Source organism: Montipora capricornis, chromosome 6 (genome assembly GCF_036669925.1).
Source record: "Montipora capricornis isolate CH-2021 chromosome 6, ASM3666992v2, whole genome shotgun sequence".
Classification (NCBI taxonomy): Eukaryota; Metazoa; Cnidaria; class Anthozoa; order Scleractinia; family Acroporidae; genus Montipora; species Montipora capricornis.
In genome coordinates, this window is record NC_090888.1 from 30,072,032 (window position 1) to 30,095,480 (window position 23,449).

The 23,449-nt window shown below is 37.7% G+C and overlaps 2 protein-coding genes across 5 annotated transcripts; both read left to right on the forward strand.

Moving 5' to 3' along the window:
- Positions 1–19: 19 nt before the first annotated feature.
- LOC138051919 (protein Wnt-4-like) lies at positions 20–23,158 on the forward strand. 4 transcript variants are annotated; one of them, XM_068898228.1, is made up of 5 exons: positions 20–254; positions 18,113–18,233; positions 18,757–19,004; positions 20,431–20,708; positions 22,399–23,158. In XM_068898228.1, the coding sequence occupies exons 2-5, from the start codon at positions 18,142–18,144 to the stop codon at positions 22,864–22,866; spliced, it is 1,086 nt and encodes a 361-aa protein (XP_068754329.1). In that variant the 5' UTR covers positions 20–254; positions 18,113–18,141; the 3' UTR covers positions 22,867–23,158. The 4 variants fall into 4 exon arrangements, with proteins under 4 accessions (XP_068754329.1, XP_068754327.1, XP_068754328.1 ...); XM_068898226.1 differs by having other exon boundaries at positions 18,116–18,233; XM_068898227.1 differs by lacking the exon at positions 20–254 and adding an exon at positions 11,939–12,081 and having other exon boundaries at positions 18,116–18,233.
- On the forward strand, positions 4,384–4,878 carry LOC138053614 (uncharacterized). Its single transcript, XM_068900216.1, has one exon. The coding sequence runs from the start codon at positions 4,384–4,386 to the stop codon at positions 4,876–4,878; it is 495 nt and encodes a 164-aa protein (XP_068756317.1).
- Positions 23,159–23,449: the final 291 nt, after the last annotated feature.

Below are 23,449 nucleotides of genomic sequence, written 5' to 3' on the forward strand. Positions count from 1 at the left end.
CTTTGTTTGTTTTTGGAATTCTCCTACCACTGATTCCGTGTGATATAAAAAGCAGATCATGATAAAACGAGTTGCCTGCAGATTGTCAAGTCAGATTTCGGGGGCAATTCACGCAGTGAACATTAACTCTTCAAGGAGCAAGGTGTTCAAATGCAGCATTAACTGATCGGTGATCTTGCAGTGTGTATTACTCCTGTGGAGGATAAGAAAGTGATCTACTGTAGGCTTGTCAAAGGGAAGTGCAGAATTTACTGGTAGGTAGAGTGTTATCACTTCTATGCTAAACAATTCGTTTGTAGGTTTGGTCGTTTCAATTTAAGAAGATTTCTTCAGACTTATGAACAGACATTTCAACGAAGCCGCCCTTTTCGCACAGTTATGTGAAATGCGTCTTTACGGGATAATCCTTTTACACCTGCGGGAAACACTTAATTTCAAGAGGCAACAGCACACTCATACAGACACGCAATTTCGCGCTTTCGGCCTTAGCGATCCAACCGACATTGTATCGTCGCTCTTGAACACTTTTCAGGCGTTTCTTTCCATGTAAAAAGGGAGTTAAAAAATAATAATCAGAAAGTTATTCAATTATTTGAAGACTCGAGTTTCTAGAATCTTGAAATTTTTTTTTTAATCGGGCCATTGTTCTATAGATAACCTTCCTTGTCTAATTGTACATTAAATCTTTGTTTGTATAAGTTGTTTTTAAAGATATTTCAGTTTGCCTAAATGACAAATTACATTTGAAGAACCTTTTGAAAAAAGCCGGAAAATGGTTTCTTTTGCTTGGTACTTTCATTGTCGTCAACGTTAAATTTACATTTAAAGCAAGCTTTCATATCAGATGTATATATATATATATATCTATATCTATATATGCCTATGTCTCCTGACCCAGTACCCACTGAAAGCATTTCACTTGTGCCCTACCACTGGTGTTTGTCCTACTCCCAGCTCTTTCGATCCAGATTTAATTGGTTTTCTAAATAAACCACTTCGGACAATTATTTGTATTTCGGATTGACTGGCTCCTCAGAACAGAATCAGTTCCAAAACACTGAGATCGTTTCTGGCTGTATGGTAGCTTGGAGTACAATAGACGGCTTTTCTTCGAGGAATTTCAATACACATGGCATGATTTCGGATTCTCTTGTAAAACGCTTTCAAGCAGGTGTTTTTGATATTAATTTCAGCCACTATGAGCAAAGCACGAAACGCATCAAAATTTGTTTTACGAGCAGTTAACTTTTGACCTCATAAGTTTCTCTTGTCAGTGCCACTGTATTCTTAAATGCATGAATGTGATATGGTGCAATAAAAATCTCACGAAACGCAAGAAAAAATGTCTTCATTTGAAACGATTCACGAGATCACTTCTATGTAAGTGCTGGAAGTTACTGATCTTAAGCGCGGTCCCTGGATGATTGCCTTTTCCCTTGATAATAAATCACGGAAAAAATAGCTGCGTGCGTGTTTTTTGGCACCGTCCCAGAAGGACATTAAAAGTCTCATTAAAAGTTTTTGAAGATTGACTGTTCGTTCATATTTCTGGGGTTTCGTTGCTTGTTGCTCTCCAAGTCTCGACGTCACTTTTTGCCTAAAATAACCCCAACATTATAATTTCGATGTAGTCTAGGCCTCACGGCTCAATCTTTGATTTGAACAAGTACTTCGACCAAGGAGTGGAACTAAAACCTCTCTGCATGGCACATGAAAATTGTCCTGCATTACCTTAGTTGTAAATAAGGGCACAGGGTATTTAAAATCACTTTTAAAGTTATCCTCATTAAATCAAATTAGTCAGAGAAAGTAGTTAATTTACGGTTCTTTGGCCCTAGTTCTCAGTTGTCCTTTTTTGTCTTTTATTTCTGACTATTACACTAACAGCCCTGCGACGTTGGCTCATTTGGATGAGCATCGGACTACTCTGCGGGAGGTCGTAAGTTCAACTCCGATCGGACACTCAGGGCCTTTAAATAACTTACCTGAGAAGAAACTGTTGCCATTGTGATTGCATCCGCAAGTGGGTAGAGCCTTCTCAGATAAGGACTATAGACCATAGGCCCTGTCTCACAATCCGTCTTCTTTAAAAAAAGGAACCTTAAAGATCCCACAATCTCTTTGGAAAATAAAGGGCATGGAGTTCTTAGTGTTGTGGTCTGGTCTGAATTATGAGGGCTTCAAGTTTATTAGAGTTGTAACACTATTAAGCTCAACGCCTCCATAAACAAAGTGTTTACTTACTTACTTATCCCAGATATTTCGACACACTAATTCAAAACATAGCTAACATGATCTCATGACTGAAAACCAGTTATACTTAAAAACAGATTGGCTTGAATGTTTAAAAAGCACAATATTTTAACCATTAAGAAAGCAGGTCAAAAAACCACATCATCTATGTCCTTGGGTGACTGTCGCGACACTAGCTGCGGAAGGAGTTTTTTCCAAGGTCAGGAGAACGCTACACTATCCAAAAAGCTAACGGTCGGAACAATTCGTTTCTGGCTGACTCCCTACTGGACCTTGCAAAGGAGAATACAAAACATAATAACATAATCTTTTCGACAGAAACAGAACGATCCCTACTTGTTCCAAGGCTCCGTACATGTGAGGGATGGTTCTATGCATATGTTTGCGAACGACATCACAGCTTACACTATTGGATCAAGTGTTGACCAAGAAACTGCATCCTTGAATGATCTACTGTCGGAGCTCTTTAAACAAACTAAGTATCCGCCCTCAGTTCAAAGGCTAAAGCCATGATATTGAGAGGGTTATTTGCAACCCGTACCTGCTCGTGCATAATCAGTCATCTACGTTTTAAAGTAGATGACAGGTTATACCTCTCTAGCTGTAATTGGCTTCCTACCCACAATTAACATAAAAGACGTATTTTAATGACAATCTCTCAGGTCCATACAGGATCTGCTCCTGTTATTTTCAAAATAGCCCAGATCAACAAGATTTACAAATCAATCAATTTAGTATCAATTTAGTATCATCAAAACAAAAACTGAACTCTGAAGAACTAACGGCTTTCAATATAGCGGTCAGGCAATATGGAATTTTTGAACAAAAGTGAGTTGTACTTACTGATATTAGTTATAATGCTCTTAAATCGATTTTAAGGAAGCAATTAAAAGAAGTTTGATAAGGAAGCTGTCAAAAATTTCTTTAATTTAAGTCAGCGACTATTATATCACTTACTCATTAAAGATCTAAAGTTTTAAACCCTTAGATATTTTAGGATTAAAAATTATATTTTGTAAGAGAGTTTGTTGATTGCTATCCGCTCAGGTCGGTTGCCCAAGCGCAGTTTTATCCCACTAACCTACGTCATCAAATGAAGGCTGCATGTACGTATGTGTTACAGGTTGAAATTAAATTCAGGCAATGGGCACCAGAGCGGCTCCCAATTTCCCAAACGTATATGTTACATGTTGAAATCAAATCCAGGTCCATTTAAATCAAACTAGGTGAAAATAAATCAAACAAGGTAAATCAAAATCAAACTAGGTGAAATTAATAAACCTATTGTAGGTTAATGTCACCTGTTTGAAAAGGAATTTTCTTTATGGGGTGTGGTTGAAAAAAAGGGGCACGGTTTTTTTAGTGGGGTTGAAAACAAAACAAAAAAACAAAAAATCGCCTTTCCCTTCTCCCACTTTCCTCTCTACCCTCTTCCTTTTTTTCTGTCTGTCCCTATCCCTCTTAACCTTCCATCCCCTGATTCATTCATCATACCTACCACTACTTTATATACCCTTGACCCATTCAATTTCAATGTGTACATGGGAGAAAGAAATCGCTTTGAACTGCACTTACCGAGACTTGAACCGGGCACCGCTGATATCCCCTACCATTGAGTCCTTACCCGTAACTAACCGCATAGGACTTGGAGAAGCCGTCGTCATTAATTTTAATAGCAAATACGTTTCTCCTGGTGCAAGGGGGCCCAGACTCTTCTCGGTAATACTAAATTGTGCAAACGTTTACTCCAGCGGAATGCATAGCCCTGGACGGTTCGTAAAATGGCCCACTTTAATATTGCGCACAAAGGAAGAGTCAGTATCCCAAGAAGTAATACAACTCTTTGTGTCACTCTGATCGATACAAGGATACAATTCAAGGAAGAGGATTCCTAACGCATTTGCAAATGGACCTAATGAACCTTAGAAACGTACCATGTACATGTTCATGTCATTGCAAACACAATTGGATCCTCCACATGAGTGATCATTTCACAGAATATTCATGGCTTTATCCATTGAAAAATAAGGAAGCTGAAGATGTATTGCAATGCCTGTCTAAATTTTGCTGGCAATTTGGATTCCCTCAAAAGTACAAACTGACAATGGACGGGAATTTAAGAATTCACTGATGTACCAATTCTGCAAGAACAAAGGCATCACTCAACTTCATGGAGCTCCCAGAAAACCATCAACTCAAGGTTTGGTGGAAAGGAACAATCAAACGGTAAAGCAAAACATCAGAAACACCTTAAAAGAAAAGAAACAAAGTCCAAATAATTGGTGTCAGGTACTAGGGGAAGCTGCTTACAAAAACAACATCGTAGAACATGAAACAACACAACAAAAACCCTATGAATTGGTATTTGGCATACCAACATGGAAAGAAACCAAAACTACCTCAGATAACAAACATGATCAACATTCTACCATGGAAGAAGAAGAAGAAGAAGAAGAAGAAGAAGAAGAAGAAGAAGAAGAAGAAAGAAGAAGAAGAAGAAGAAGAAAGAAGAAAAAGAAGAAGAAGAAAAAGAAGAAGATTGTGAAGATGTGGATGCGGAACCTGCAACAAGGAAACAACAGGAAAAAGCAAGAAACACACAAAGAAAATACAACCACAAAATGACAACAAGCAAACCCACTACTATTTCATTCCAAGTCAACAACTTTGGCAAAAATAAAAATTAATAAAGGGGACAAAAGTCCATTACACCCAAACACACTTCTTGGTAAAGTAATTGAAAAAGAACACGGATTTATGAAAGTTTGGAATTATTGACACTTGGATTGCACCAAACAGACTACAAATTACTGAAGACATGAATGTGTTATTAGACACAACTTAAAAAATAAGTTTCCCTGCCGCATGCAAAAAAACACTTGACCAGTGACACATGTACAAGAGGTGCAAAAACAATTAGGGAAATGACTTCTCATTGTTCAACTACATGCAATTATTGACTGTTTAATAAAGGTAACAAAGTTTGTGAACTAACAAATTTGGTTGTTCAAGCTCTTATAACCACAAAGGGGTTTTATACTGAACTACATTTGTACAAGTAACTGTACTTTAATCAATAATCTATCTGATAAAAAGTCAATTTTCGGATGCGATCAAGCCCATTTTGGGCATCGTTCATATTATCTCTTATGTTGTCGCCCTCAACACAGTTACATGAATGGTTTGCTCAAACATTTTGGTTTATATTTCTACAGCAGTAAGTCAAGATTGCCTCAATATTTCCAGTTGAGTTGACATTCGAAAAACAAAAATAGCATTCTTGTAGAGAAAACAATTGTACAAAAATTGGCGAATCCATCGTACTGTTCATTCGCACTTCATTAAAAGATCTGTTGCAATCCTATAAATGAACTGCAAAGAATAGCTGAAAAAGTCACTAAAGAAACCTTCAGGGAATGACCACGATAAACTAATTACTGTATTTCTCCTTTTTTCTTAAAAAAAACTATTGCCTAACAGTCCAACGGCAAAAACCCTCCCTTAGTTGTACCCATGCAATCAGAATCATTTCTCGGATCCACGTTACCAGAATGATTCTGGAGAGTTGGATTAAAGAAAAATGGTGCCATATTGTCTAGTTTTAATTAGCAGTGCGTTAATACATTTGCACATCATAACCACATACTCTGAATTTTTAAATTACCATAGATCACTGTGGCCTTGGTTGGCTCGTGTTTTGTAAGCATAGTCTTAAAATCGGAAGAAAAACGAGAACCAAGGAGGTAGCATAGGAGGTAAACATTGTCTCCGGCACAAGTTCAATAAGTCTTCTCTTGAAAACTGTATTTATAGTAATATTATGTTTGCGACCTGTCTACTAATGAACAGACCATATTTCTTCGGAATGGGGGTGGCATGGGTAATTTTGGACAAAACAAGTTGTAGAAAACTCTTAGAGTGAACAGTACTTCCAGTAAAGAAGCCATGGTAAACACGTGAGAATTTAAAAAGAAACATTGAAGTCAATGTATTATAATGCTATTCTGGCTTTCAAGTGATATGTCAAAAACGAGTGCGAGTGTTTCGTCAGGGGTTCAAACACCGAGAAACAGATGAAAGCACGACGCCGTAAGCAGAGTGCTTTTATTGTTTCGAGGTGTTTGGAACCCTTGATGAGACACGAAGCACGAGTTTTTGACACGACTTTTAACCTTTTTTCCACCAAGTACGAGTGTGATGTGATGATCTTTTGTTTTATCAGACAAGTGATAGAAATTTGTAAAGGATATGAATATTCAATATTTGGGTTAGTTTAAAAGGTGGAACTTGTGAAAAAATTTACGTCGTTTTCGCCTGCCAAAATCGTCTTCCCAAGAAAGTGATTCGTTTAACGAGGCTGTTCCAGTCTCAACTAAATATAAACATAATAGGGCTGTGATCATTTTCACCGAATGGCTGAGGTTAAGAGAGGTACAAGTGCCGGTTGCTTTAGATGGTGGTGGACTTTTCAATGACTACGTACTACACAAGGTTCAAGCCTTGAGTGCAGATAATGCTAAAATGGCTGCTCTGTCGCTATTAGGTGTCCAAATTCGTTTTAATCCTCTGGTCACTAATGATAAAGGGTACTGCGAAAGTTTTATGTTGAATATTCGGGAAATTCAAATGCACTGTGTGCATTGGACACCCCGATTGGTTAATAATCTAATGAATTATTAATGACTTGAGAACAGTAATTCCTTCACTGAATATTTCAACTGGAATGCCACAGACCATTGACAGGATTTTTAAAATTGTGTGTCAGTGCATTTAATACATTTTTCTCATTGCAGACACTGACAAATCCACACGAAATCCAGGGTCTAAATATCCTGCAAGCAGGCTCTTCTGTTGAAATGGTGCGCGGTCAAAATAGAGGAGCTTGGTTCGTAACCAAGCCCCTATATTTCGAGATACTAAATATTCTAAGCAAGAGCCGATACAACGTGATTTTAGTGGTGATCAAACCTACGTTGTATCGGCTCCTGCTTAAAATATTTAGTTTCTCAACTTGTAATTACGCCGATCAGATCAAGCCACTGATCCAACGTACATCGACAGGAAGATTGTCCACGGTTGCTTGCTTCAAACCCCTATATTTCGACCGCGCACTATTTCATCGGAAGAGCCTGGTTTTGCAGGCTTGGATCTGAACAACTGAAGTCGATAGAGTCTCTGTCGACAATGTCGTTGAGCCGCGAAAATAAACAATTTTTAAAGATATGTCCCTAAAAGTAACACATCACATTATAACCCGTATATAAAATGTGCACAGAATAAAGAGTTCACATTTGATATATAAAACGTGCACAGAATAAAGAGTTCACAATTGAAATTATTAAGGACATTTAGATTATCTTAATTATACAAATTTAAAATATCAAGCTTAATACGAGATAGCGTATTCAGTAAAGTTCGGAGGAAGAATTACTCCGCCAAGCTTGAAACGTGTATTTCTTGAATTGAAGCCAAAGTTTATGGCAATACAGACAAAATTCCTTCTACGTTAAATAACTCTTGATCAAAACAAAATGGTCTGCATCTGCCGTGCCTGCACTAGCCCACGCAAGTATTGGTAAACGGAAGTAAATCTCATTGGCTAATGAAGAACATGTCCATCAATCAAAAAAAGTGGGCGGAAGCAATTTCGAAGAGGAATTAGGTCAGGCTCTCTATTTTTCGTTTCGCCAGCTCCACAGTTATGTACTGCGCGAAACTAAAATAGAGCCTGGTCGCATGTTAAGAAGAGGCAAGAGGCAAGAATGACCAACATAGAGATTAAATATTCACATTTTTCCCTGAGCGTGAGTGGGCAACATTTAACAAATCCTGCAATCTGATTGGTTACGGGAATGGGCAGATTTTCTCATCAGGGCATCTTGCAGTGAGCGGTATTCTTGCGTGATGGATCGCCACTTTTTTTCATGAACTAAGAAGATACTTTACTTTATTATTACAGTCTACTCGTTCGAAATTGTTCAAAATCTTGCCTCGATTTCAGCATTATATTGTTTGGGTATTGTTCAAGCATTCCGTTAGGTTTTAGAAGAAATCAAAACTGAATGCTTTTCTCCAGGTTAGGAAGGTTCGTACCGGGAAAATTAAAACTCCAAGATCTCGAACGCAGTTTTCCCAATACTGAACTCCTTGCTGATAAATAGCTTGATTAACATGTTTTGCTGGATATCATTATCAGCGATTAGGAAAAGAACAGAATCAAGGCATAGTGCAGCCTCAACAATATACTTAAAGCCGACAGTGTCTCAACTTACAAAAGATGCCGTACCTTCTTTTAATTTTAAAGCGAATGCTAAGGTGCTTAACCCGAACCCTACTTTTAACCGCCTGTTACACAAATGAGATTATAAGAAGAATTTGGCAATTGTAATGGGCGTTGTTATGGATGAACTCGGAGCAGATATCTTCGTTAAACAAATGATGAATGATATTTTAATTTCCTTGTACTTTTCCACATTCTTCGCTATAAACATTAGAGATATATATCACTGAGCCCCAATTAAACCCATGCTCGTATTCACTCACGAAATCAAGGGAGTTTACAGTCACTACTTGGCCAACAAGATTATCTACAGCCCGCAAAACTCTAACCTAGCACATTTTCTTCCTGTCTTTCTCGGGAATTTCCTTGATTTAATTGTTTAATTTCGTATTTGCTTTTTTAGCAGACACTTGTGCGATTGAGGTTAAGAAACCAAAGTTGATCACTACTTACAGGTGTCTGTCAGATATCAAATACCTCCCAGTATGTGTCTGGAAATCAAAGTGCGTTGACACACAAAATCTTTTGCCAGCGTGAGGTCCGGGTAATACTTGCGTGTTGTTTGGACTAGGATAATGATACTATGAAGGTCTTTGAAAATAATCCAACAGTTCAAATAACTCTTGATCCGTTTTTTATTACTTCAAGTGTTACTTTTGGCATCCTGCACACAGTCACTGCTATGGAAGGTTAATGACCAAGGAACAGTGAAGATTTCCGTACTTGAAACGATAATTATGTTCCTTTTTTGTTATTTTCCATATCATGTTTTTGTTGTTGTAAAAGAAGGTAATAGTACAAATGAGAAGTTAAACGGGGAAGAACACAACCAGTCCCTGTTAACAAGGTGGTAATTAATTGCAAAAAGCAAATTTACACCTCAGGAACTTTGTAACTAACGGCGGGCATGGTTTTATACGAAAAGTGAAGTTTTAGACGAAGGAACAGCTTTGTCGGGATTAGAGATAGGCTTATATACTTTGATATTGCCGTTGGCGGGCATTTAACGACCTTTGCCCTCCGCATTGTTTTGAAATGTTTATAACATTCAGAAAAAAACTAGACTCAATTTATTTTCAGCCTTAAGAACCAAAAAAACTCCTATAGCATCTCAACAAAAAGTAATGTGATTAGGAATTCTTCAAAATAGGTAGAAGAAATAAACTGTTCCAACTTAAGAGTATTCATGTTGTTGAAAGTACCCTATTCAAGATAAGTGAGGGGTGGAAAAGTATTTGTTTCGTCTGATTTGTACACTGTTTGAATGGGTGTACTAGAGATAAAAATGTAATTAATTTAATTATACCGTCAGATACCATAAGCAAGTTCATTCTTTGCGGTTCAATTTTCAAAAATATAATCACGAACAAGATAACTTCACAAATGTTGTCACCAAAATCTTGACTGCAGCTGACGGAAAAAGATCTAATTTGGCAGGCTAAAAAGGCTTTATTTGAACTATTTGCATTAAAGAAATCTCTCCTCCTTTCTCGAAGATGCTCTACGAATGATCATGCATATCTGTCAGTCATCTAGGATAAAGTTCAGGCAAAGCGGTGATTCAGGCCCTTAAGTCCTGGCAATGAAAAAGAAAAACAAAACACTAACAACAATGATGTCAAAGTCAACAGCAAGTTGAGTTAAGCAGGTTCTTCAAGGCAATTTGTCGCTTTAAAGACATCCCAAGAACTCATGGGCCTTTTGAACGTACAGTGACATAACGTGGTTCAGCACATGAAACATATCGCGTGATAATTTAATAAACAAAAGATGTCATCTTGACCTCATGCAGGATAATCGTGCAAAAAAACTTGCCTCGAAAATAGTCACGTAAAACCACAAAGCAGGTTTTTTTTTACATTAGCTTACAGTCGCTTTATCACTAAACCTTCTTGAAATGATGCAATCTCATTATCTCCGTTGTTGACGTACGTATTTGCAATCAGCAAGTCAGCATCCATGCATTTTTGTCAAACTTCTTTCATCAGAGTATATGGTTTCCATTCGGCAAACTTGAAACATCAAACCCTCCGTAAGCCTTCCGTAAGAGACAATTCATGCATCCCTCAAGCTACATTACTACTTTACAGATGCATTTAAGATTATCAGAGGTTCAAGTTCTTGGCCCAGTTCTTCCTCATCGTCGTGAACACTTCATAGAACTCAGGAGTTGAACATGTTCATGGTATCCTTTAGTTTAGTAAACATTGGAGGACTCATCCCTTGTTTTATTTTGGCCCAAATAAGAGTTCATTTAGCAAGAAATTGCACATGCATACCGGTTTCGTGGTCATTGCACACCGTTGTTCGATATCGTTACATCATCGCTCTTGGCTCAGAGAGGATTTAGTGGGGGATCGAAACTTTAGGGCTTTTAGGTTTGTCTGTCCTCAAGTTGAATCGGTATTGCTAATGCATCTTGGGTGGCTTGAAATTAAACACAATTTGCTTCCAATATAAATAAAAATAGAGTTGCATTACAGAAGGGATAGTAACAGGGTCTAACGGGATTCGTCAATGACTCACTTCTTAAGATAAGAGTATTCCACAAAATAAAAACATTCGATTTTAAACAGTTATCTGGTTTACCACTACGAATCATCCCAGATCAAACGACTACCATAGACAAAAGAAAAACATGTATTTTGATAAAAGTCAATTGTTTTCCTTTTGGACAGATTACTACAAGGTACGTTAGTCATTGTTAAAATTATCGGCTTTGGGCGCGGACACATCGCTCGGCGCTCTTTGAGTGCCAAGTTCAGGTATTCCGAGCAATCGACCTGAGAGAAAACAAAATAACAACAAAACATAAAAACAGATAGATTTAACATCTTACTAAGGTAAAACGTTTCTCACAAGTTGTGTGAGTTATCATAATCGATAGGTTGATATAGGCATTTGGTGGTAAGTGCAAAGGAATCAATAGCCGATGTCTTGAGAGCCGTTGGAGATCAAAGTTGCATTCAAATGACGACCTTTATGGTCCTCTTTCCTCCATAAAAAACCACCTTGTCTCATGTTTGCCGAGACACCTTTTCTGTAAAGGTTTAATCGACGAAGTAAAATGTTACAAATCGTATTATCAAAACTAAGGAAAAAAAAAAACTAGTCTCGTGCATGCACTAATTGTTGGCCACAATTTTGCCTTTTTTACATTCCATTTCCACCACATTCTGAATCAAGCAAAAATGTCTATATATTCCTTTTTGTTGTCAGATATTTGTCTGTCAGGAATTGTAAAGAAAACCCCACTGATTTCCTGAATACTATAACCTTTTAACCGCTGGTATCCCCCTTAAGGGTGTTAATTTTTCAAGACACGTTGATAAAAAACAGGAAATTCGCAATAACCTAATTCTTATCGCTATGCCGACTTGCTGTCAGAGTCTCAAGAGTTTCAGGTGACTTAGTACCTTAAAATGATCTGCCCTCTTCAATCAGACGACACTTGTATATGAAGAGCTTCAACTAAACACCTCTGCAGATCGCTTTTTAGCTAACAGTCTTAAGTATATGGATAAGAATCCCCACCTAGATTGACAAAGGTAAGATTGTTGCTTGATTGTCATTTTCAAATAAAGAACAATATTTGATTGACAAAGAAATCTCTCATTATGAATTATTTACTTGAAGTCATAAGATTCAAATACTCCTCAAATGAAAGTAAAATATCCTTGATCACTTGTACATGTAAGAACGCAGAGCAACAAACTTATCCAAAAGTATTTAAATAGGAAGTATCTTTATTCAAATGAAAACGGCACGGACAAAGTGAAACTTAGTAGTTTTGCAACGCACATGTTATCACTTCCTTTTTTATTATCATTATTGTTGTTACTACCATTATTAGTGATTTTTTACTGGATCTTCTTCCTAAAATAGTTAAGGCGTGAAGGAATGTCAACATAACAACTGCCAATATTAAGGCTGTCCATCAGGATACCCTAAAGGCAACACTGCATTGCTTAATTAGGGAAAGAAGCTATAGTTATGCCATTTATAGAAGGCTTCGCAATTACATTGTCTGTCGCCAAAATACTTCTCAGCTTTTTCTCCTTTAACGCAATTAAAGTTATGGAATGTGAAGCGCAGTTTTGTCCATGTTTAGAGGCTATCCAAAAGAAAACGCTTTCTTTTGCTATTAAGACTGCTTCAGTTCTTGGCAAGACTCTCTTTTCTCCAGCCTATTTACCAAGTCATGTTATCTTCCTTTTTCTCACGTTTTTAATCAAAGCCTGCTAACAGCAGAGTTAAATTCGTGTTACAAAACATTGGAATGATTCCAAAGTCTGTAAGAGGACTACGTTCATAGCTACTTTAGCAGATTTCTCGCTTGGAAATTAAAGGCAAAAAGGTTCAGCAGCTACTTATGTAAATTTGAAGGCCACCGGTTACGCACAAAAATCCCGTTAGGTTCTCTAAATACTCCCTAGTGATCAAACACATTTTCGTCTTCCTGAACAACTAATACCGTTAATTAGGATAAATCGCAGAGGTCGCCAATGCTCTGTCAGCACTCTTGAATTCGTGCAATTCTCCAATGGATCGCAAAAGACTCTATGTCATTTTCCCTATACTTTTCTTGTTAACAATCCAGTTGCACTGTTTCTTAGCCCCTGAGGGTTTTGGCTCAGAGACAACCAAGGAATTCATAGCGTGAATGTTATGTATTGCGAAACGGTTCAAGAGACCTCCCAAATTTCTCCTTCCCACGGTTTCTTAAACGATACCGATCGATACCTATTAAAATATCCTTTGAAATTTGACTACCCATATTTGTTCTTCCTCCAGTAGTGTATTGAGTGCGTGTGCATGCGTGTTTTGCATTCTCTAAATCTTTTTTTCTATATCGCCGCTGTGTCAAAAAGATCATGCACAAACTAGGAGCTAACACGAATCCTTTTGTTCATTTACTTCCCAGAGAGCGCAGGTCAAAAAATATCGTCTCGCATTGGTCATCAGGAAATTATGTTGATTACCATGAACACACCAGTAGGACGAAAGTATTTCTCTCCTTTTGGTAAAGAGTCCATTAAGTTAACACAATAACTAAAAATATATTTTTAGAAGAACGAATGATGAAGAAAACGTGCTCCACCAATAAACGATATGACCAACTTGGTCTGTACGTGAAAACAGTTGAAGATTAGCTTGGTCATTGTTATCGCATCACACAATTTACGTTCTCTTTTTTGTTCGTAAGTCTCTCATCATGCCTACACGGCCGACTAATTGTTGTCATTAACCTGGCAGGCCTGTATAGACTCCTCACGGAGGATTTTTGTTTAGCTTTGTTTACAATGTGTTGGTCATTTTGCGTTCAAAGTTGTGCTCTGCTGGATCAACGAAGCCTCTCTGCACCCTCAGTGTGCTGATATTTGTAATGAAGCATACTAGTGAATTTGTAATTGGTTGACGTACAGGGAACACCTTCATTCGGGAAACGTTCCGCTTATTTTCTTAAATATCCTCTGTTAGTGGTATATTTGGACTCATTTGCCTGTTTGACAGTAAAGTCGATATTTTCATTCTTTGCACCCATACTGGAAAAATCATCATCGGTATTAAAGACTGATTTGTTTATTTTGGATACAACTGGATTCGTCAGGTGTCCTACAAGAGTCCTAGTTTTGTAGTCACCCTCAATTGTAACATACCCAAATGACCTTCCGAATCTGATATCGCGCTCTGGACTGCAGCTGGCAATGTTTTCAAGTTCGAAGACTCGTTCCATCGCAAATAACGGTTCTTCTAATCATGTCTATGGTATTGTTAATACAATTAATACAATTAGATGTGCATAGCGCATATTCCATAAAATGTTCATACGCGCTGTTTACATTGTGTCATAAAAAATTACATAAAATAATTAACAAAAAATAGCAAAATACTTGCCAAAACATAGCAAAGAAACTCTCTTTGGATGAGTTTTGATGTAAGCTATTTGAACAGAATCGAATTGAAAATTGGCAAATTATATTAAACGCTTGTGGCAACCGACAGGTTTTTATTCAGGATTTCTCCTTTACCTTTCCCTTGATTTTTTCTTCTTTTATCTTTTTTGTGTTAACGAATTGTAATTTAGTGTGAACTTAGTGTACTTGGTGTAAATTGTTCTTCAATTAGTTCGAACTCCCGTTCGAACCAACGCAATAGTATTTCTTTGATTGAATGTTGTTAATAATTTTATGAAAACGAAATTAAAATAAAAATTATTTAAATCACGTGTTGCAGACTCAACACCTTACCAATTTGTGCATGTTGATTCATTTATTTGTCATTATAACTATGTTAGAAAGGATTTTATCAAGATATTTTCTGCGCCATTTTTGTATCTTGTTTGTTTTTCATGTTTGCCTGTTTGATGTTTTCCTGTTTTAGTTGTATTTTTGTCGTGTCTTCTTAGGAAAGTAGCGGAACTTGAGTTTTAACGTATCTTCCCTTTGACGACTCATAAAAACAAACAAACAAGCAAACAAACAAAAAAAAAAACAAATAAATAAATAAATAAATAGATAAATAAAGTGGCCACTGGATTTCGCAACTCAGTGCAACAGCCTTCCAATAACAGATGCACCGAACGCTTACAAAGCACGCGACCTATTGCTAGTAGTACTAGTTTTCAATTTTATACTTAATTCCTTTTATACTTAATTCCTATGGCATTCCTATGGCAATTTAATAACGCTAAACTGTGAGAGAGTAGATCGCTTGCTGTGGAGAAGTTTTAAAAACGAAGACTTGGTGTTAAAATTTCTAAAGGTCGATTCAGCGTTATCCTCCTTAAAAAAATTAATGTGCTTAAGGTTGCAATCTTTGACTACCACACACATGGTTTCAAATTCCGTTGACCTTAGAACATTTTTGAAAGCGGAAATCCAGTCGAATAAAAACTATTTTTACCACAATGAGTTTCTAAAAAAAAAATCTCCAGTCTAAATTAGGCACAACTATTTATGCCGTAATGAACTGTTAAAAGAATTTTGTAGGAATTGGATTTTTGTCATACTTGTTTCCATTTTTAAATTTGCTAACACAAGACAGCTTTTGCTAGCAGATTATGACAAATAAATCGGGGTTGTCTGACAAAGAAAAACCACGCGATGGTCAATAAATTTAGAAGCTGTGAATATAATCTCAGTTTAGTTATGTTTGCGGTTTCCTTGACTAAAAAGTATAGCCAGGATGAGAGAACGATAAGGTATTCAATAATGTTCTTTCGGTCTCCCCAACAGTTAATCTGTTCGTTCATTAACACTCTTTTCCTTCGTCAGCCATTTTTCGTCTTTTTGCCCAAACCGTTCTTCGCAAAATGTTCACGGTTTGATTTATTTGCTTCAGAAAAACAAACTAAGGAAATTTCCAGAAATTACTTCTGAGACTGATACCCTTGCAATGCATATTTTTGCAAGCTCCTGATTGCGCTAAGAAACGGAAATTCAACGAGACCATTTTAACCCGTTCGTAACAGCAGCATCAGGTGATCCGAGCGTTAAACTTAAGGATCGTTAACTCAAGAAATTATGTGAGCGTCCAAGGAAGCAATTGTGAACATCTTTTTCTTGATTCTGAAAGTAAATGATAAAGTTTGTGAAAACAAACTTCTCGCTTGAAATTATGGTTACTAAACAAGAATCGTTTATTTATTTATTTTTGTCATAACTACTTCTGTTATAAATTTTGTAGATTAGTATGTTAGGCACATTTCAATATATTCATTACCATTACTCGGGCAGGGGAAAGGCCCGAGGTTAAACTTCGGCCTCCTTTTTTTGCGTTCAGTAAATCGCACTCAAGCGCATACCTGGCATGGTTGTGCAATGGCTGACGCATCAAGTGCGTGAAGTTTAAGCCATTGAACATGCGTGGCATTGAAGACATTGAACTAAAATAGCGTCGTTGAAAGTAAGCACGAATATGGGGTATCATTCGCTCAAACCACATACAATGCACACACTGTTCGAGGTAGACCCACACTAAAATTTGTCTAGCGTTTTCGGAACGGATCGGTCCGTGAACTTTACGAGAGATCACTTTCCAAGCGAGCATTTATGAGCCGAACATGACGAAAGTCATTGTCCTCACGCTAACCTAAATAATAAATAATAATGTAGCCGACATCTCGACTGTCATTGGAAAGCTCAAGTTCACGTATATATGCATGAAGTTATGTTTCGTCTGGCAGATCATGGGTTTAAAACCTCGGTCGGAACAACACTCAGGGTCTAATAATAATAATAATAACAATAATAATAATAATAATAATAATAATAATAATAATAATAATAATAATAATAATAATCTTTATTTGGCTGATAATGATATTTCTATTACATGTATTAAAAATAAGAGAAGTTCAACAAGGTAACAGTAAACATCTAATAGACCGTATTCATAAATGGCGGCTAAGTAATTATTCTTTTGTCTTTATGCTAATCATCCTAACTAGCCTCGTAAACACGAGCAAAATTCAAAAAAATTTTTGTTGCAAAGTGAGGCTAGTTAGGATGATTAGCACAAAGACAAACGAATAATTTCTTGACCGCCATTTATGAATACGGTCTATATCTGAAAATAACTGAGGAGAAAGTACTGTCTATGTAACTACATCCGCAAATGCTTTGACTTTCAAGTCTTATCGGGTTGACAGGGACTATAAACCCTTGTTATCAACACTGTGAGAAACATTGTTCGTGGAGAGTAGGGGGAACATCACCGGTGTGGGTCTCTCAGAGAATTGTAGAGCGCGATTAAATTGTATGTGATATGTGCAGTATGTAACTAGTCTTCCAGCCTCCACATTATCCCACGAAGGTTTTCTCTTGGAACTGACTTATGCAGATAATAATAACAATAATAACAATAATAGCAAATAAAAAATACGGTTTGATAGGTCAAATAATTAACAATTATTCAATGAACGCGCGTTGGATATGAGTTGGCTATAACCAGTCTCATATCCAACAAGCGCGAATGGAATAATTGTCTTATTACATTCCTTGAACTCCAAAAGTTTAGAAAGTAAGAAATACGAGCGAAAAAAGGGAGCAAATCAGAGCGAAATCGAAAAAAACTTGATAAGAACTGATGCGATGTTGTGCAAGACCTTGTGGTCAGACAGACGCAGGCTCATCACAAAAACATTTCTTACCTTTCCGCGTACTTCTAAACGTCGGAATTGATCTAACCTTTCCTCAAAAACGTTTTTTTTTCTTTATTCAGAGACAAATTTCGCTTTCCGGCGAAAAAACACTTTTATCTTAGCAACTCGTAGCGCAATCATTTATCATATAAGGTCAAACTAAGGTATATGAGCTGATAACCGGGATTGAGTGAACCAAACAGAGCACGAGAAATGCATTAACCGAGGTTGACAATTTAATGATTTTGGATAGTAGCCCTTGTAAATGAACAGTTTTTACAGTGACGCTATTTTGTAGGGAGGGTTTTCTGAGAGGTTACAAGTGATGCTTTCGTATGTGTATACAATATTTTAGATGAAACCTACTAAGGGGAATGAGCCGAGGGCCTATGTAGCAAATTCCTATATATATATATATTTTTCTTTTCAACCAGCAGATAAAGATACTATTCAAGAAGTCAACATGGGTGTAATCAAGACGCTACAATTGTTTCAAGTTTTGCTCCTTATAGAGTCTTTCCATATCTCCCCAGTCTCTGTGACCTCGTCGTGGCTGTAAGTGGACAGCAATAATTCAGTAGCCATCCAACGGACAATTACTCTCCTTAACATCAATACTACAAACACCAAGAAAAGTATATTAGCAAATATTATTCAACAATTTCATCGATAACCTCTGCTTTAATCTTCACATCATATTCACCACTATTCACCTCCACGTCGGTGAATAATTGTTAAGTATAATGAAAAGAATGACAAATAACAATAAGCTATCCTTCACACCGACTACACCGACCAGTGTAAACTTGAGACAGACGCTTTTTTCTTTGCCTCTTCTATGCTAAAACTGACAATGACAATGCTTAATTAAGATAATTTCACAGTGAAATAGAGTAGCAAATACTCTTCCTGCCACCGACTTCCTTCGCTACTCTACTTTGTGATGCAAACAAATATCACGGGAGAAAATGACAAAAACACAGGAACAGGACATTAAGATACCCGGATTAAAAAGTGGTCTTAATAAATGGGATTAGTGAATTTCTCTCATTGACTTATCGTATTAATATTTCTACAGATCTCTGGCCCTGATGAGCTCAGCAAACCCATTTATTGGCAGGGGAAGTTGTGATGAGATTGGCGATCGACTCAATGATGAACAGCTTAAGGTCTGCAAGGTACACATAAACGCTATGGATAGCGTCAAATATGGAGCTACCATGGCCGTGTCCGAGTGTCAACACCAGTTTCGCCACAGAAGATGGAACTGTACCACTGCGCATTTCGACAGATCACCCGTGTTTGGTAACCAGTCTATTACCCGAGGTGAGTTGTACCTGTGCCGGAGTTTTAAGAATAGCGCGGTTTTGCCCAGATTAAATTTGACCCTTTCATTAGAACACGTACAATAAAATGATCCGAAGTACTTGGATAATTAATTTTTATATCTATCCTGCTGACTCTTCGGCCTTCTGACTACAATCGGTGGTCTTTGAATTTCCCTCGAGGACGGTAATATATTTAACATCCTCTGACAAAAACAATTGCACTTCCGCCATGTCAATTTTCAGGAGCACCCAACGTCAATTTTCGAAAATATCTGTTGGGAAGAAGACGACTTGACATCTAGAGTTTTCGAAACATTTGTTGTAAAATTTTTTGCTTGCCTGTCTGTCCTAGGATTTTCGAACATTTAAAAAATGGTATAATTGCCCATTTTTAACGGATTTTTACCTTGAAAAGGTCACCTAGAAGTTTCGGGAGCCTTTTTTCTGGCTGAAATTTTCGAAAAGGTAAGTTTTGATCCCTATAAATTTCGGATCACTAGACTTTCAGCTAGGAAATCCGAACAGATGAAAAACTTTAATTTAGGGGATAAAAATATGCCTATGTCTACCATTTAAATACCAAAGTACGTTTAACAATGCTATGTTTAAGTGGTTTTGAACCGTTGAGTGCCCCTGAATTCTCTTTGTTAGAAGCGCAAGCATATAACAGAAAACCAAAATCTGTAACATTTTGTATGACATGTTGCGAAGATTGGTGGTTATGAAACCCGACAAATTTCTTTCTTTGTATGTTTTTGTTCTCATTTTTGGCCTTGACCGTGCACAAAACACAATAATTGTTTACTCCGTATTGAGGAACTAACCAATAGAAATGTGTTAGTTATGTAATTCATGCCATAGTGTATGAGCGCAAAGCAAAAGATTGTGCACGGTCGTGGACTTTCCAACCTAAATCTAAGCATCTTTGTTTGCTCCTTTGATCTTTGCCCAGTCTCCTCTATTAACTATGGTCAAACCACTTTCTTGAAGAAGGCGATAAGATCTTCATTCAAATGTTCGGCTGGTTCTTAACGTAAATGCCACTTTGAATAGGTTGCAGGGCGTAACAGTTAGCAGCCATTGTCTATTTGATCGCACCTTGCGTTTCACTCCACACTCGAAATGGATTGATTGACAGTAGCGTAATGCAGCAGCGGGACACCAGTATTCCCATAGCTAAATTTTCCACCAATTACAGATAGCTAGTTTGTTAATATGCCGTCTTAAAAAAAACCTCATGCCACAAGTACATATCATAAAAAACAGTAGCATTCTGGGCATTCTGTTGATTCCTAACGCCAGACATACCGTTTTAAATCATCACTCCACCTATTCTTATTCCGGAATAAGGTCAATCGAGCGCAACCTAAGCCGGTGTGAAAACGTAGTGATTTCAACGTTATGGATCTTTTCGCCTTTGTCAGGTACCAGAGAGGCCGCGTTTGTTCACTCCATCTCATCTGCTAGTGTTGCCTATGCGGTCACGCGTTCATGCACTGAGGGAAAACTTGGAGACCAGTGTGGCTGTGATCAGACTTATAAAGGAGATTCCAAAAGGGGTTGGGAGTGGGCTGGATGCAGCGAGGACATCGACTATGGCATCTGGTTTTCCGAAAAGTTCGTTGACGCAAGAGAACGAGGGCGTAAGGTTGACCCTTCTCGTGTTCTGATGAATATTCACAATAATCATGCGGGAAGATTGGTAGGTATTCATAGGGGGGGGGGGGGGGGGCAATTTGTGCACTTGGCGACTTATTTGGATTGAATTTGTTGATTCTCCATTCTAGTCCGAGTTTCTTTGCGAATTATTCAGTCCCTCCTCATCAAAAAGCAACCCTCGAATGAATTAATACCCCTAATTTGTATTGCTTTTGTGCTCTACTTAATAGCCTGGAAAACCTGTGTTACCAAGCCGCTTAAGCTGACACTACTATTTAGGTTGTTGTCACAAGGATTAAAGGAAGTATCCCTATTTCGCCTGCCGCTCGCGTTATACTAGAAAGATAATGTAAAGTGAATTAACATACTATTCCGTTCACCTTATGCTGGCTTCTTTGTTAAGCCGGATTTGAATGTTTTTTTCGTCTAGCGATACATTAATAAGTATTTGACCATTGAACTTAAAGTATGTTGAATTACAGTGGTTTCGCCCACAAGACGATTCGCCTACAAGACGATTAGCTCACAAAGTGATTCGCCCACAATCAAGAGGTTTCTTCTACACTTAAGATCATTCGCCCACACAACTTATGAAGGAAAGGAATCCATCGAAATATAATGGTTATGAAATATCGCAACAGAATTCACAAGCGATGCCTGCGTGGCACACGTATTTCTAGCTGTTTCTCTCTACCGGTCGCCATCTTCCCTATACACGGCAGTGCAACACCCTTCCACATCATTATGTGTTCTGAATACGTCATCATTACCCAAGACTTACTGACAGGCATTTGCAACTCTATATAAGTGCAAGCTACAATGATGCCTCCTTGGGATTTTGCCTAGAGGCAAAAACACGAGAGGCAGGTACACGCAAAGTACCGGACCGAGAGTAAATAGTCTCCTTCCCACAAACGCGTAACACACCCTAATATAACTGAAGAAAAGGTATTTTAATATATACAAAAGAAACCCCAGAAATTACGACTAATTACGAACTAAGATATTTATAATAAATACAGTGCACTTGAGTATAGTTCAGTTGGCAATGCAAGGTCTTGTAGCTCCTGTATCATGCTACCAACTTGAACGATTGTCTCGACATTCCAACTGTGTTCTAACGAACTCTTCTAGCTAATAACTATTTAACGAAAACGTCAAGCGCGAACTTAACAGTCGCCAACTCTCTCCAAGTGGAGGACTTTTGAGACTCGAGCGAAGACCAATTTCTATGAAAAATTGCAGTGGAACCTTGAATAGAAGCGGCACATTCTAGAATATTATCGAAAACCCTACATAGTCACCCAAATCACATGAACGAACCAAAGCCTCTCCAACCGTTCCATCAGAATATTAATTTCTCACTAATTCTTTACCAGATCACTCAAATTACGTTTTCCTTCATTAGATGCGTGGGCGAATCACCTTAAGTGTGGGCGAAACCTCTTGATTGTGGGCGAATCACCTTGTGGGCGAATCGTCTTATGGGCGAAACCTCCGGATACGGAATGTACATAAACGTGTTTTATGTACATTCCGTTGTTACTGGCAAAATTAGCACTTTTTCCGACTTATAAATTCAACTTAACGCTTTGTACATTAATCAACTGAAGATGACAGAAGTTTCTGTCGAAACACGTCTTGTAATTTCAAAAGTTTTGTTGTTTCCTTTAAATTTCTGACTTGCCTGCCGATATCAAGATCATTTTATTATTTGTGACTTTTTCTACCAGGCTGTGAAAACGTACATGAAACGGCAGTGCAAATGTCACGGGACGACAGGGTCGTGTAAATTTCAAACATGTTGGCTATCGCTGCCAAATATTCGAATAGTTGGGGACCACCTCAAAGAGAAATTTGACGGAGCTACGATGGTTAGTCAGAGAGTAATAGGCCAAAGAGCAGTTCTGGTTCCAACAAAGGAAAACATCAAACCACCTACAATCGAAGACCTCGTTTATCTTGATAATTCACCAGATTTCTGTAATGCTGACTCCAACACTGGTTCGTTGGGAACGCAAGGAAGATTCTGTAATCGTACTTCTCTAGCTATAGATGGATGTGATTTGATGTGTTGCAGCAGGGGCTATACGACCTACCAGAAGATTCGTGTCGAACAATGCTACTGCAAGTTTTACTGGTGCTGTTCTGTCCGGTGTCGCAAGTGCCCCAGAACAGTAGAGGTCAGCGTATGCAAGTAAGAGAGAGTGGGAACTATCTTCGAGGCTCTCTTATCTTAGGGATGCCTAAGGCCTAAGTCATAGGTGATAGCCAAATGTATTACTAGCACTACGTTCCAATACTCTTCACTTAAACGAACACAAATAATTTTATCCTTAAATTTCTGTAATACGCAAGCGGATCCAAGACAGTTTTAAGTTTTCAAAGTTCTCTAAAGTAAAATATAGTATAGGTGCAGGAACTTACCATATCATCTCTTAAATTACAATTGAGAAATTGGACAGTTAAAATAAAGAATATTGACAATTCAAATTCGGCGTAAGTGATTTGTAACGTCTAACCTGCGATCAGTGCTTTCTTGCACATACATATCTTTAGCAGTGTCTGATTTCCACAGATTTGTTACTAGCAAGAGAAAATGAGGGGACAGAGAGGGAGGCTCCCGGTCCAGCCCTTGGGATATGTCATGTCCACGAAAGTTATTTTTAAACGAGCGGAAGTCTTCCGAGACGTCCGCATGCAGGCCAAACTCGGTCCGATGTTTGAATGAAAATAAATATTCATCAGCATTCCACGTGCGCCATCATTTTTTCTTTTCACTAA

What these genes read in the sequence shown, in the direction of transcription:
- LOC138053614 (XM_068900216.1), top strand. Translation starts at nt 4,384, where the DNA reads ATGTACCAATTCTGCAAGAACAAAGGCATCACTCAACTTCATGGAGCT.
- LOC138051919 (XM_068898228.1), top strand. Translation starts at nt 18,142, where the DNA reads ATGGGTGTAATCAAGACGCTACAATTGTTTCAAGTTTTGCTCCTTATA. An exon ending in TCTGTGACCTCGTCGTGGCT is followed by an intron (nt 18,234 to 18,756) that starts GTAAGTGGACAG and finishes ATATTTCTACAG; the next exon opens with ATCTCTGGCCCTGATGAGCT. An exon ending in TAACCAGTCTATTACCCGAG is followed by an intron (nt 19,005 to 20,430) that starts GTGAGTTGTACC and finishes CGCCTTTGTCAG; the next exon opens with GTACCAGAGAGGCCGCGTTT.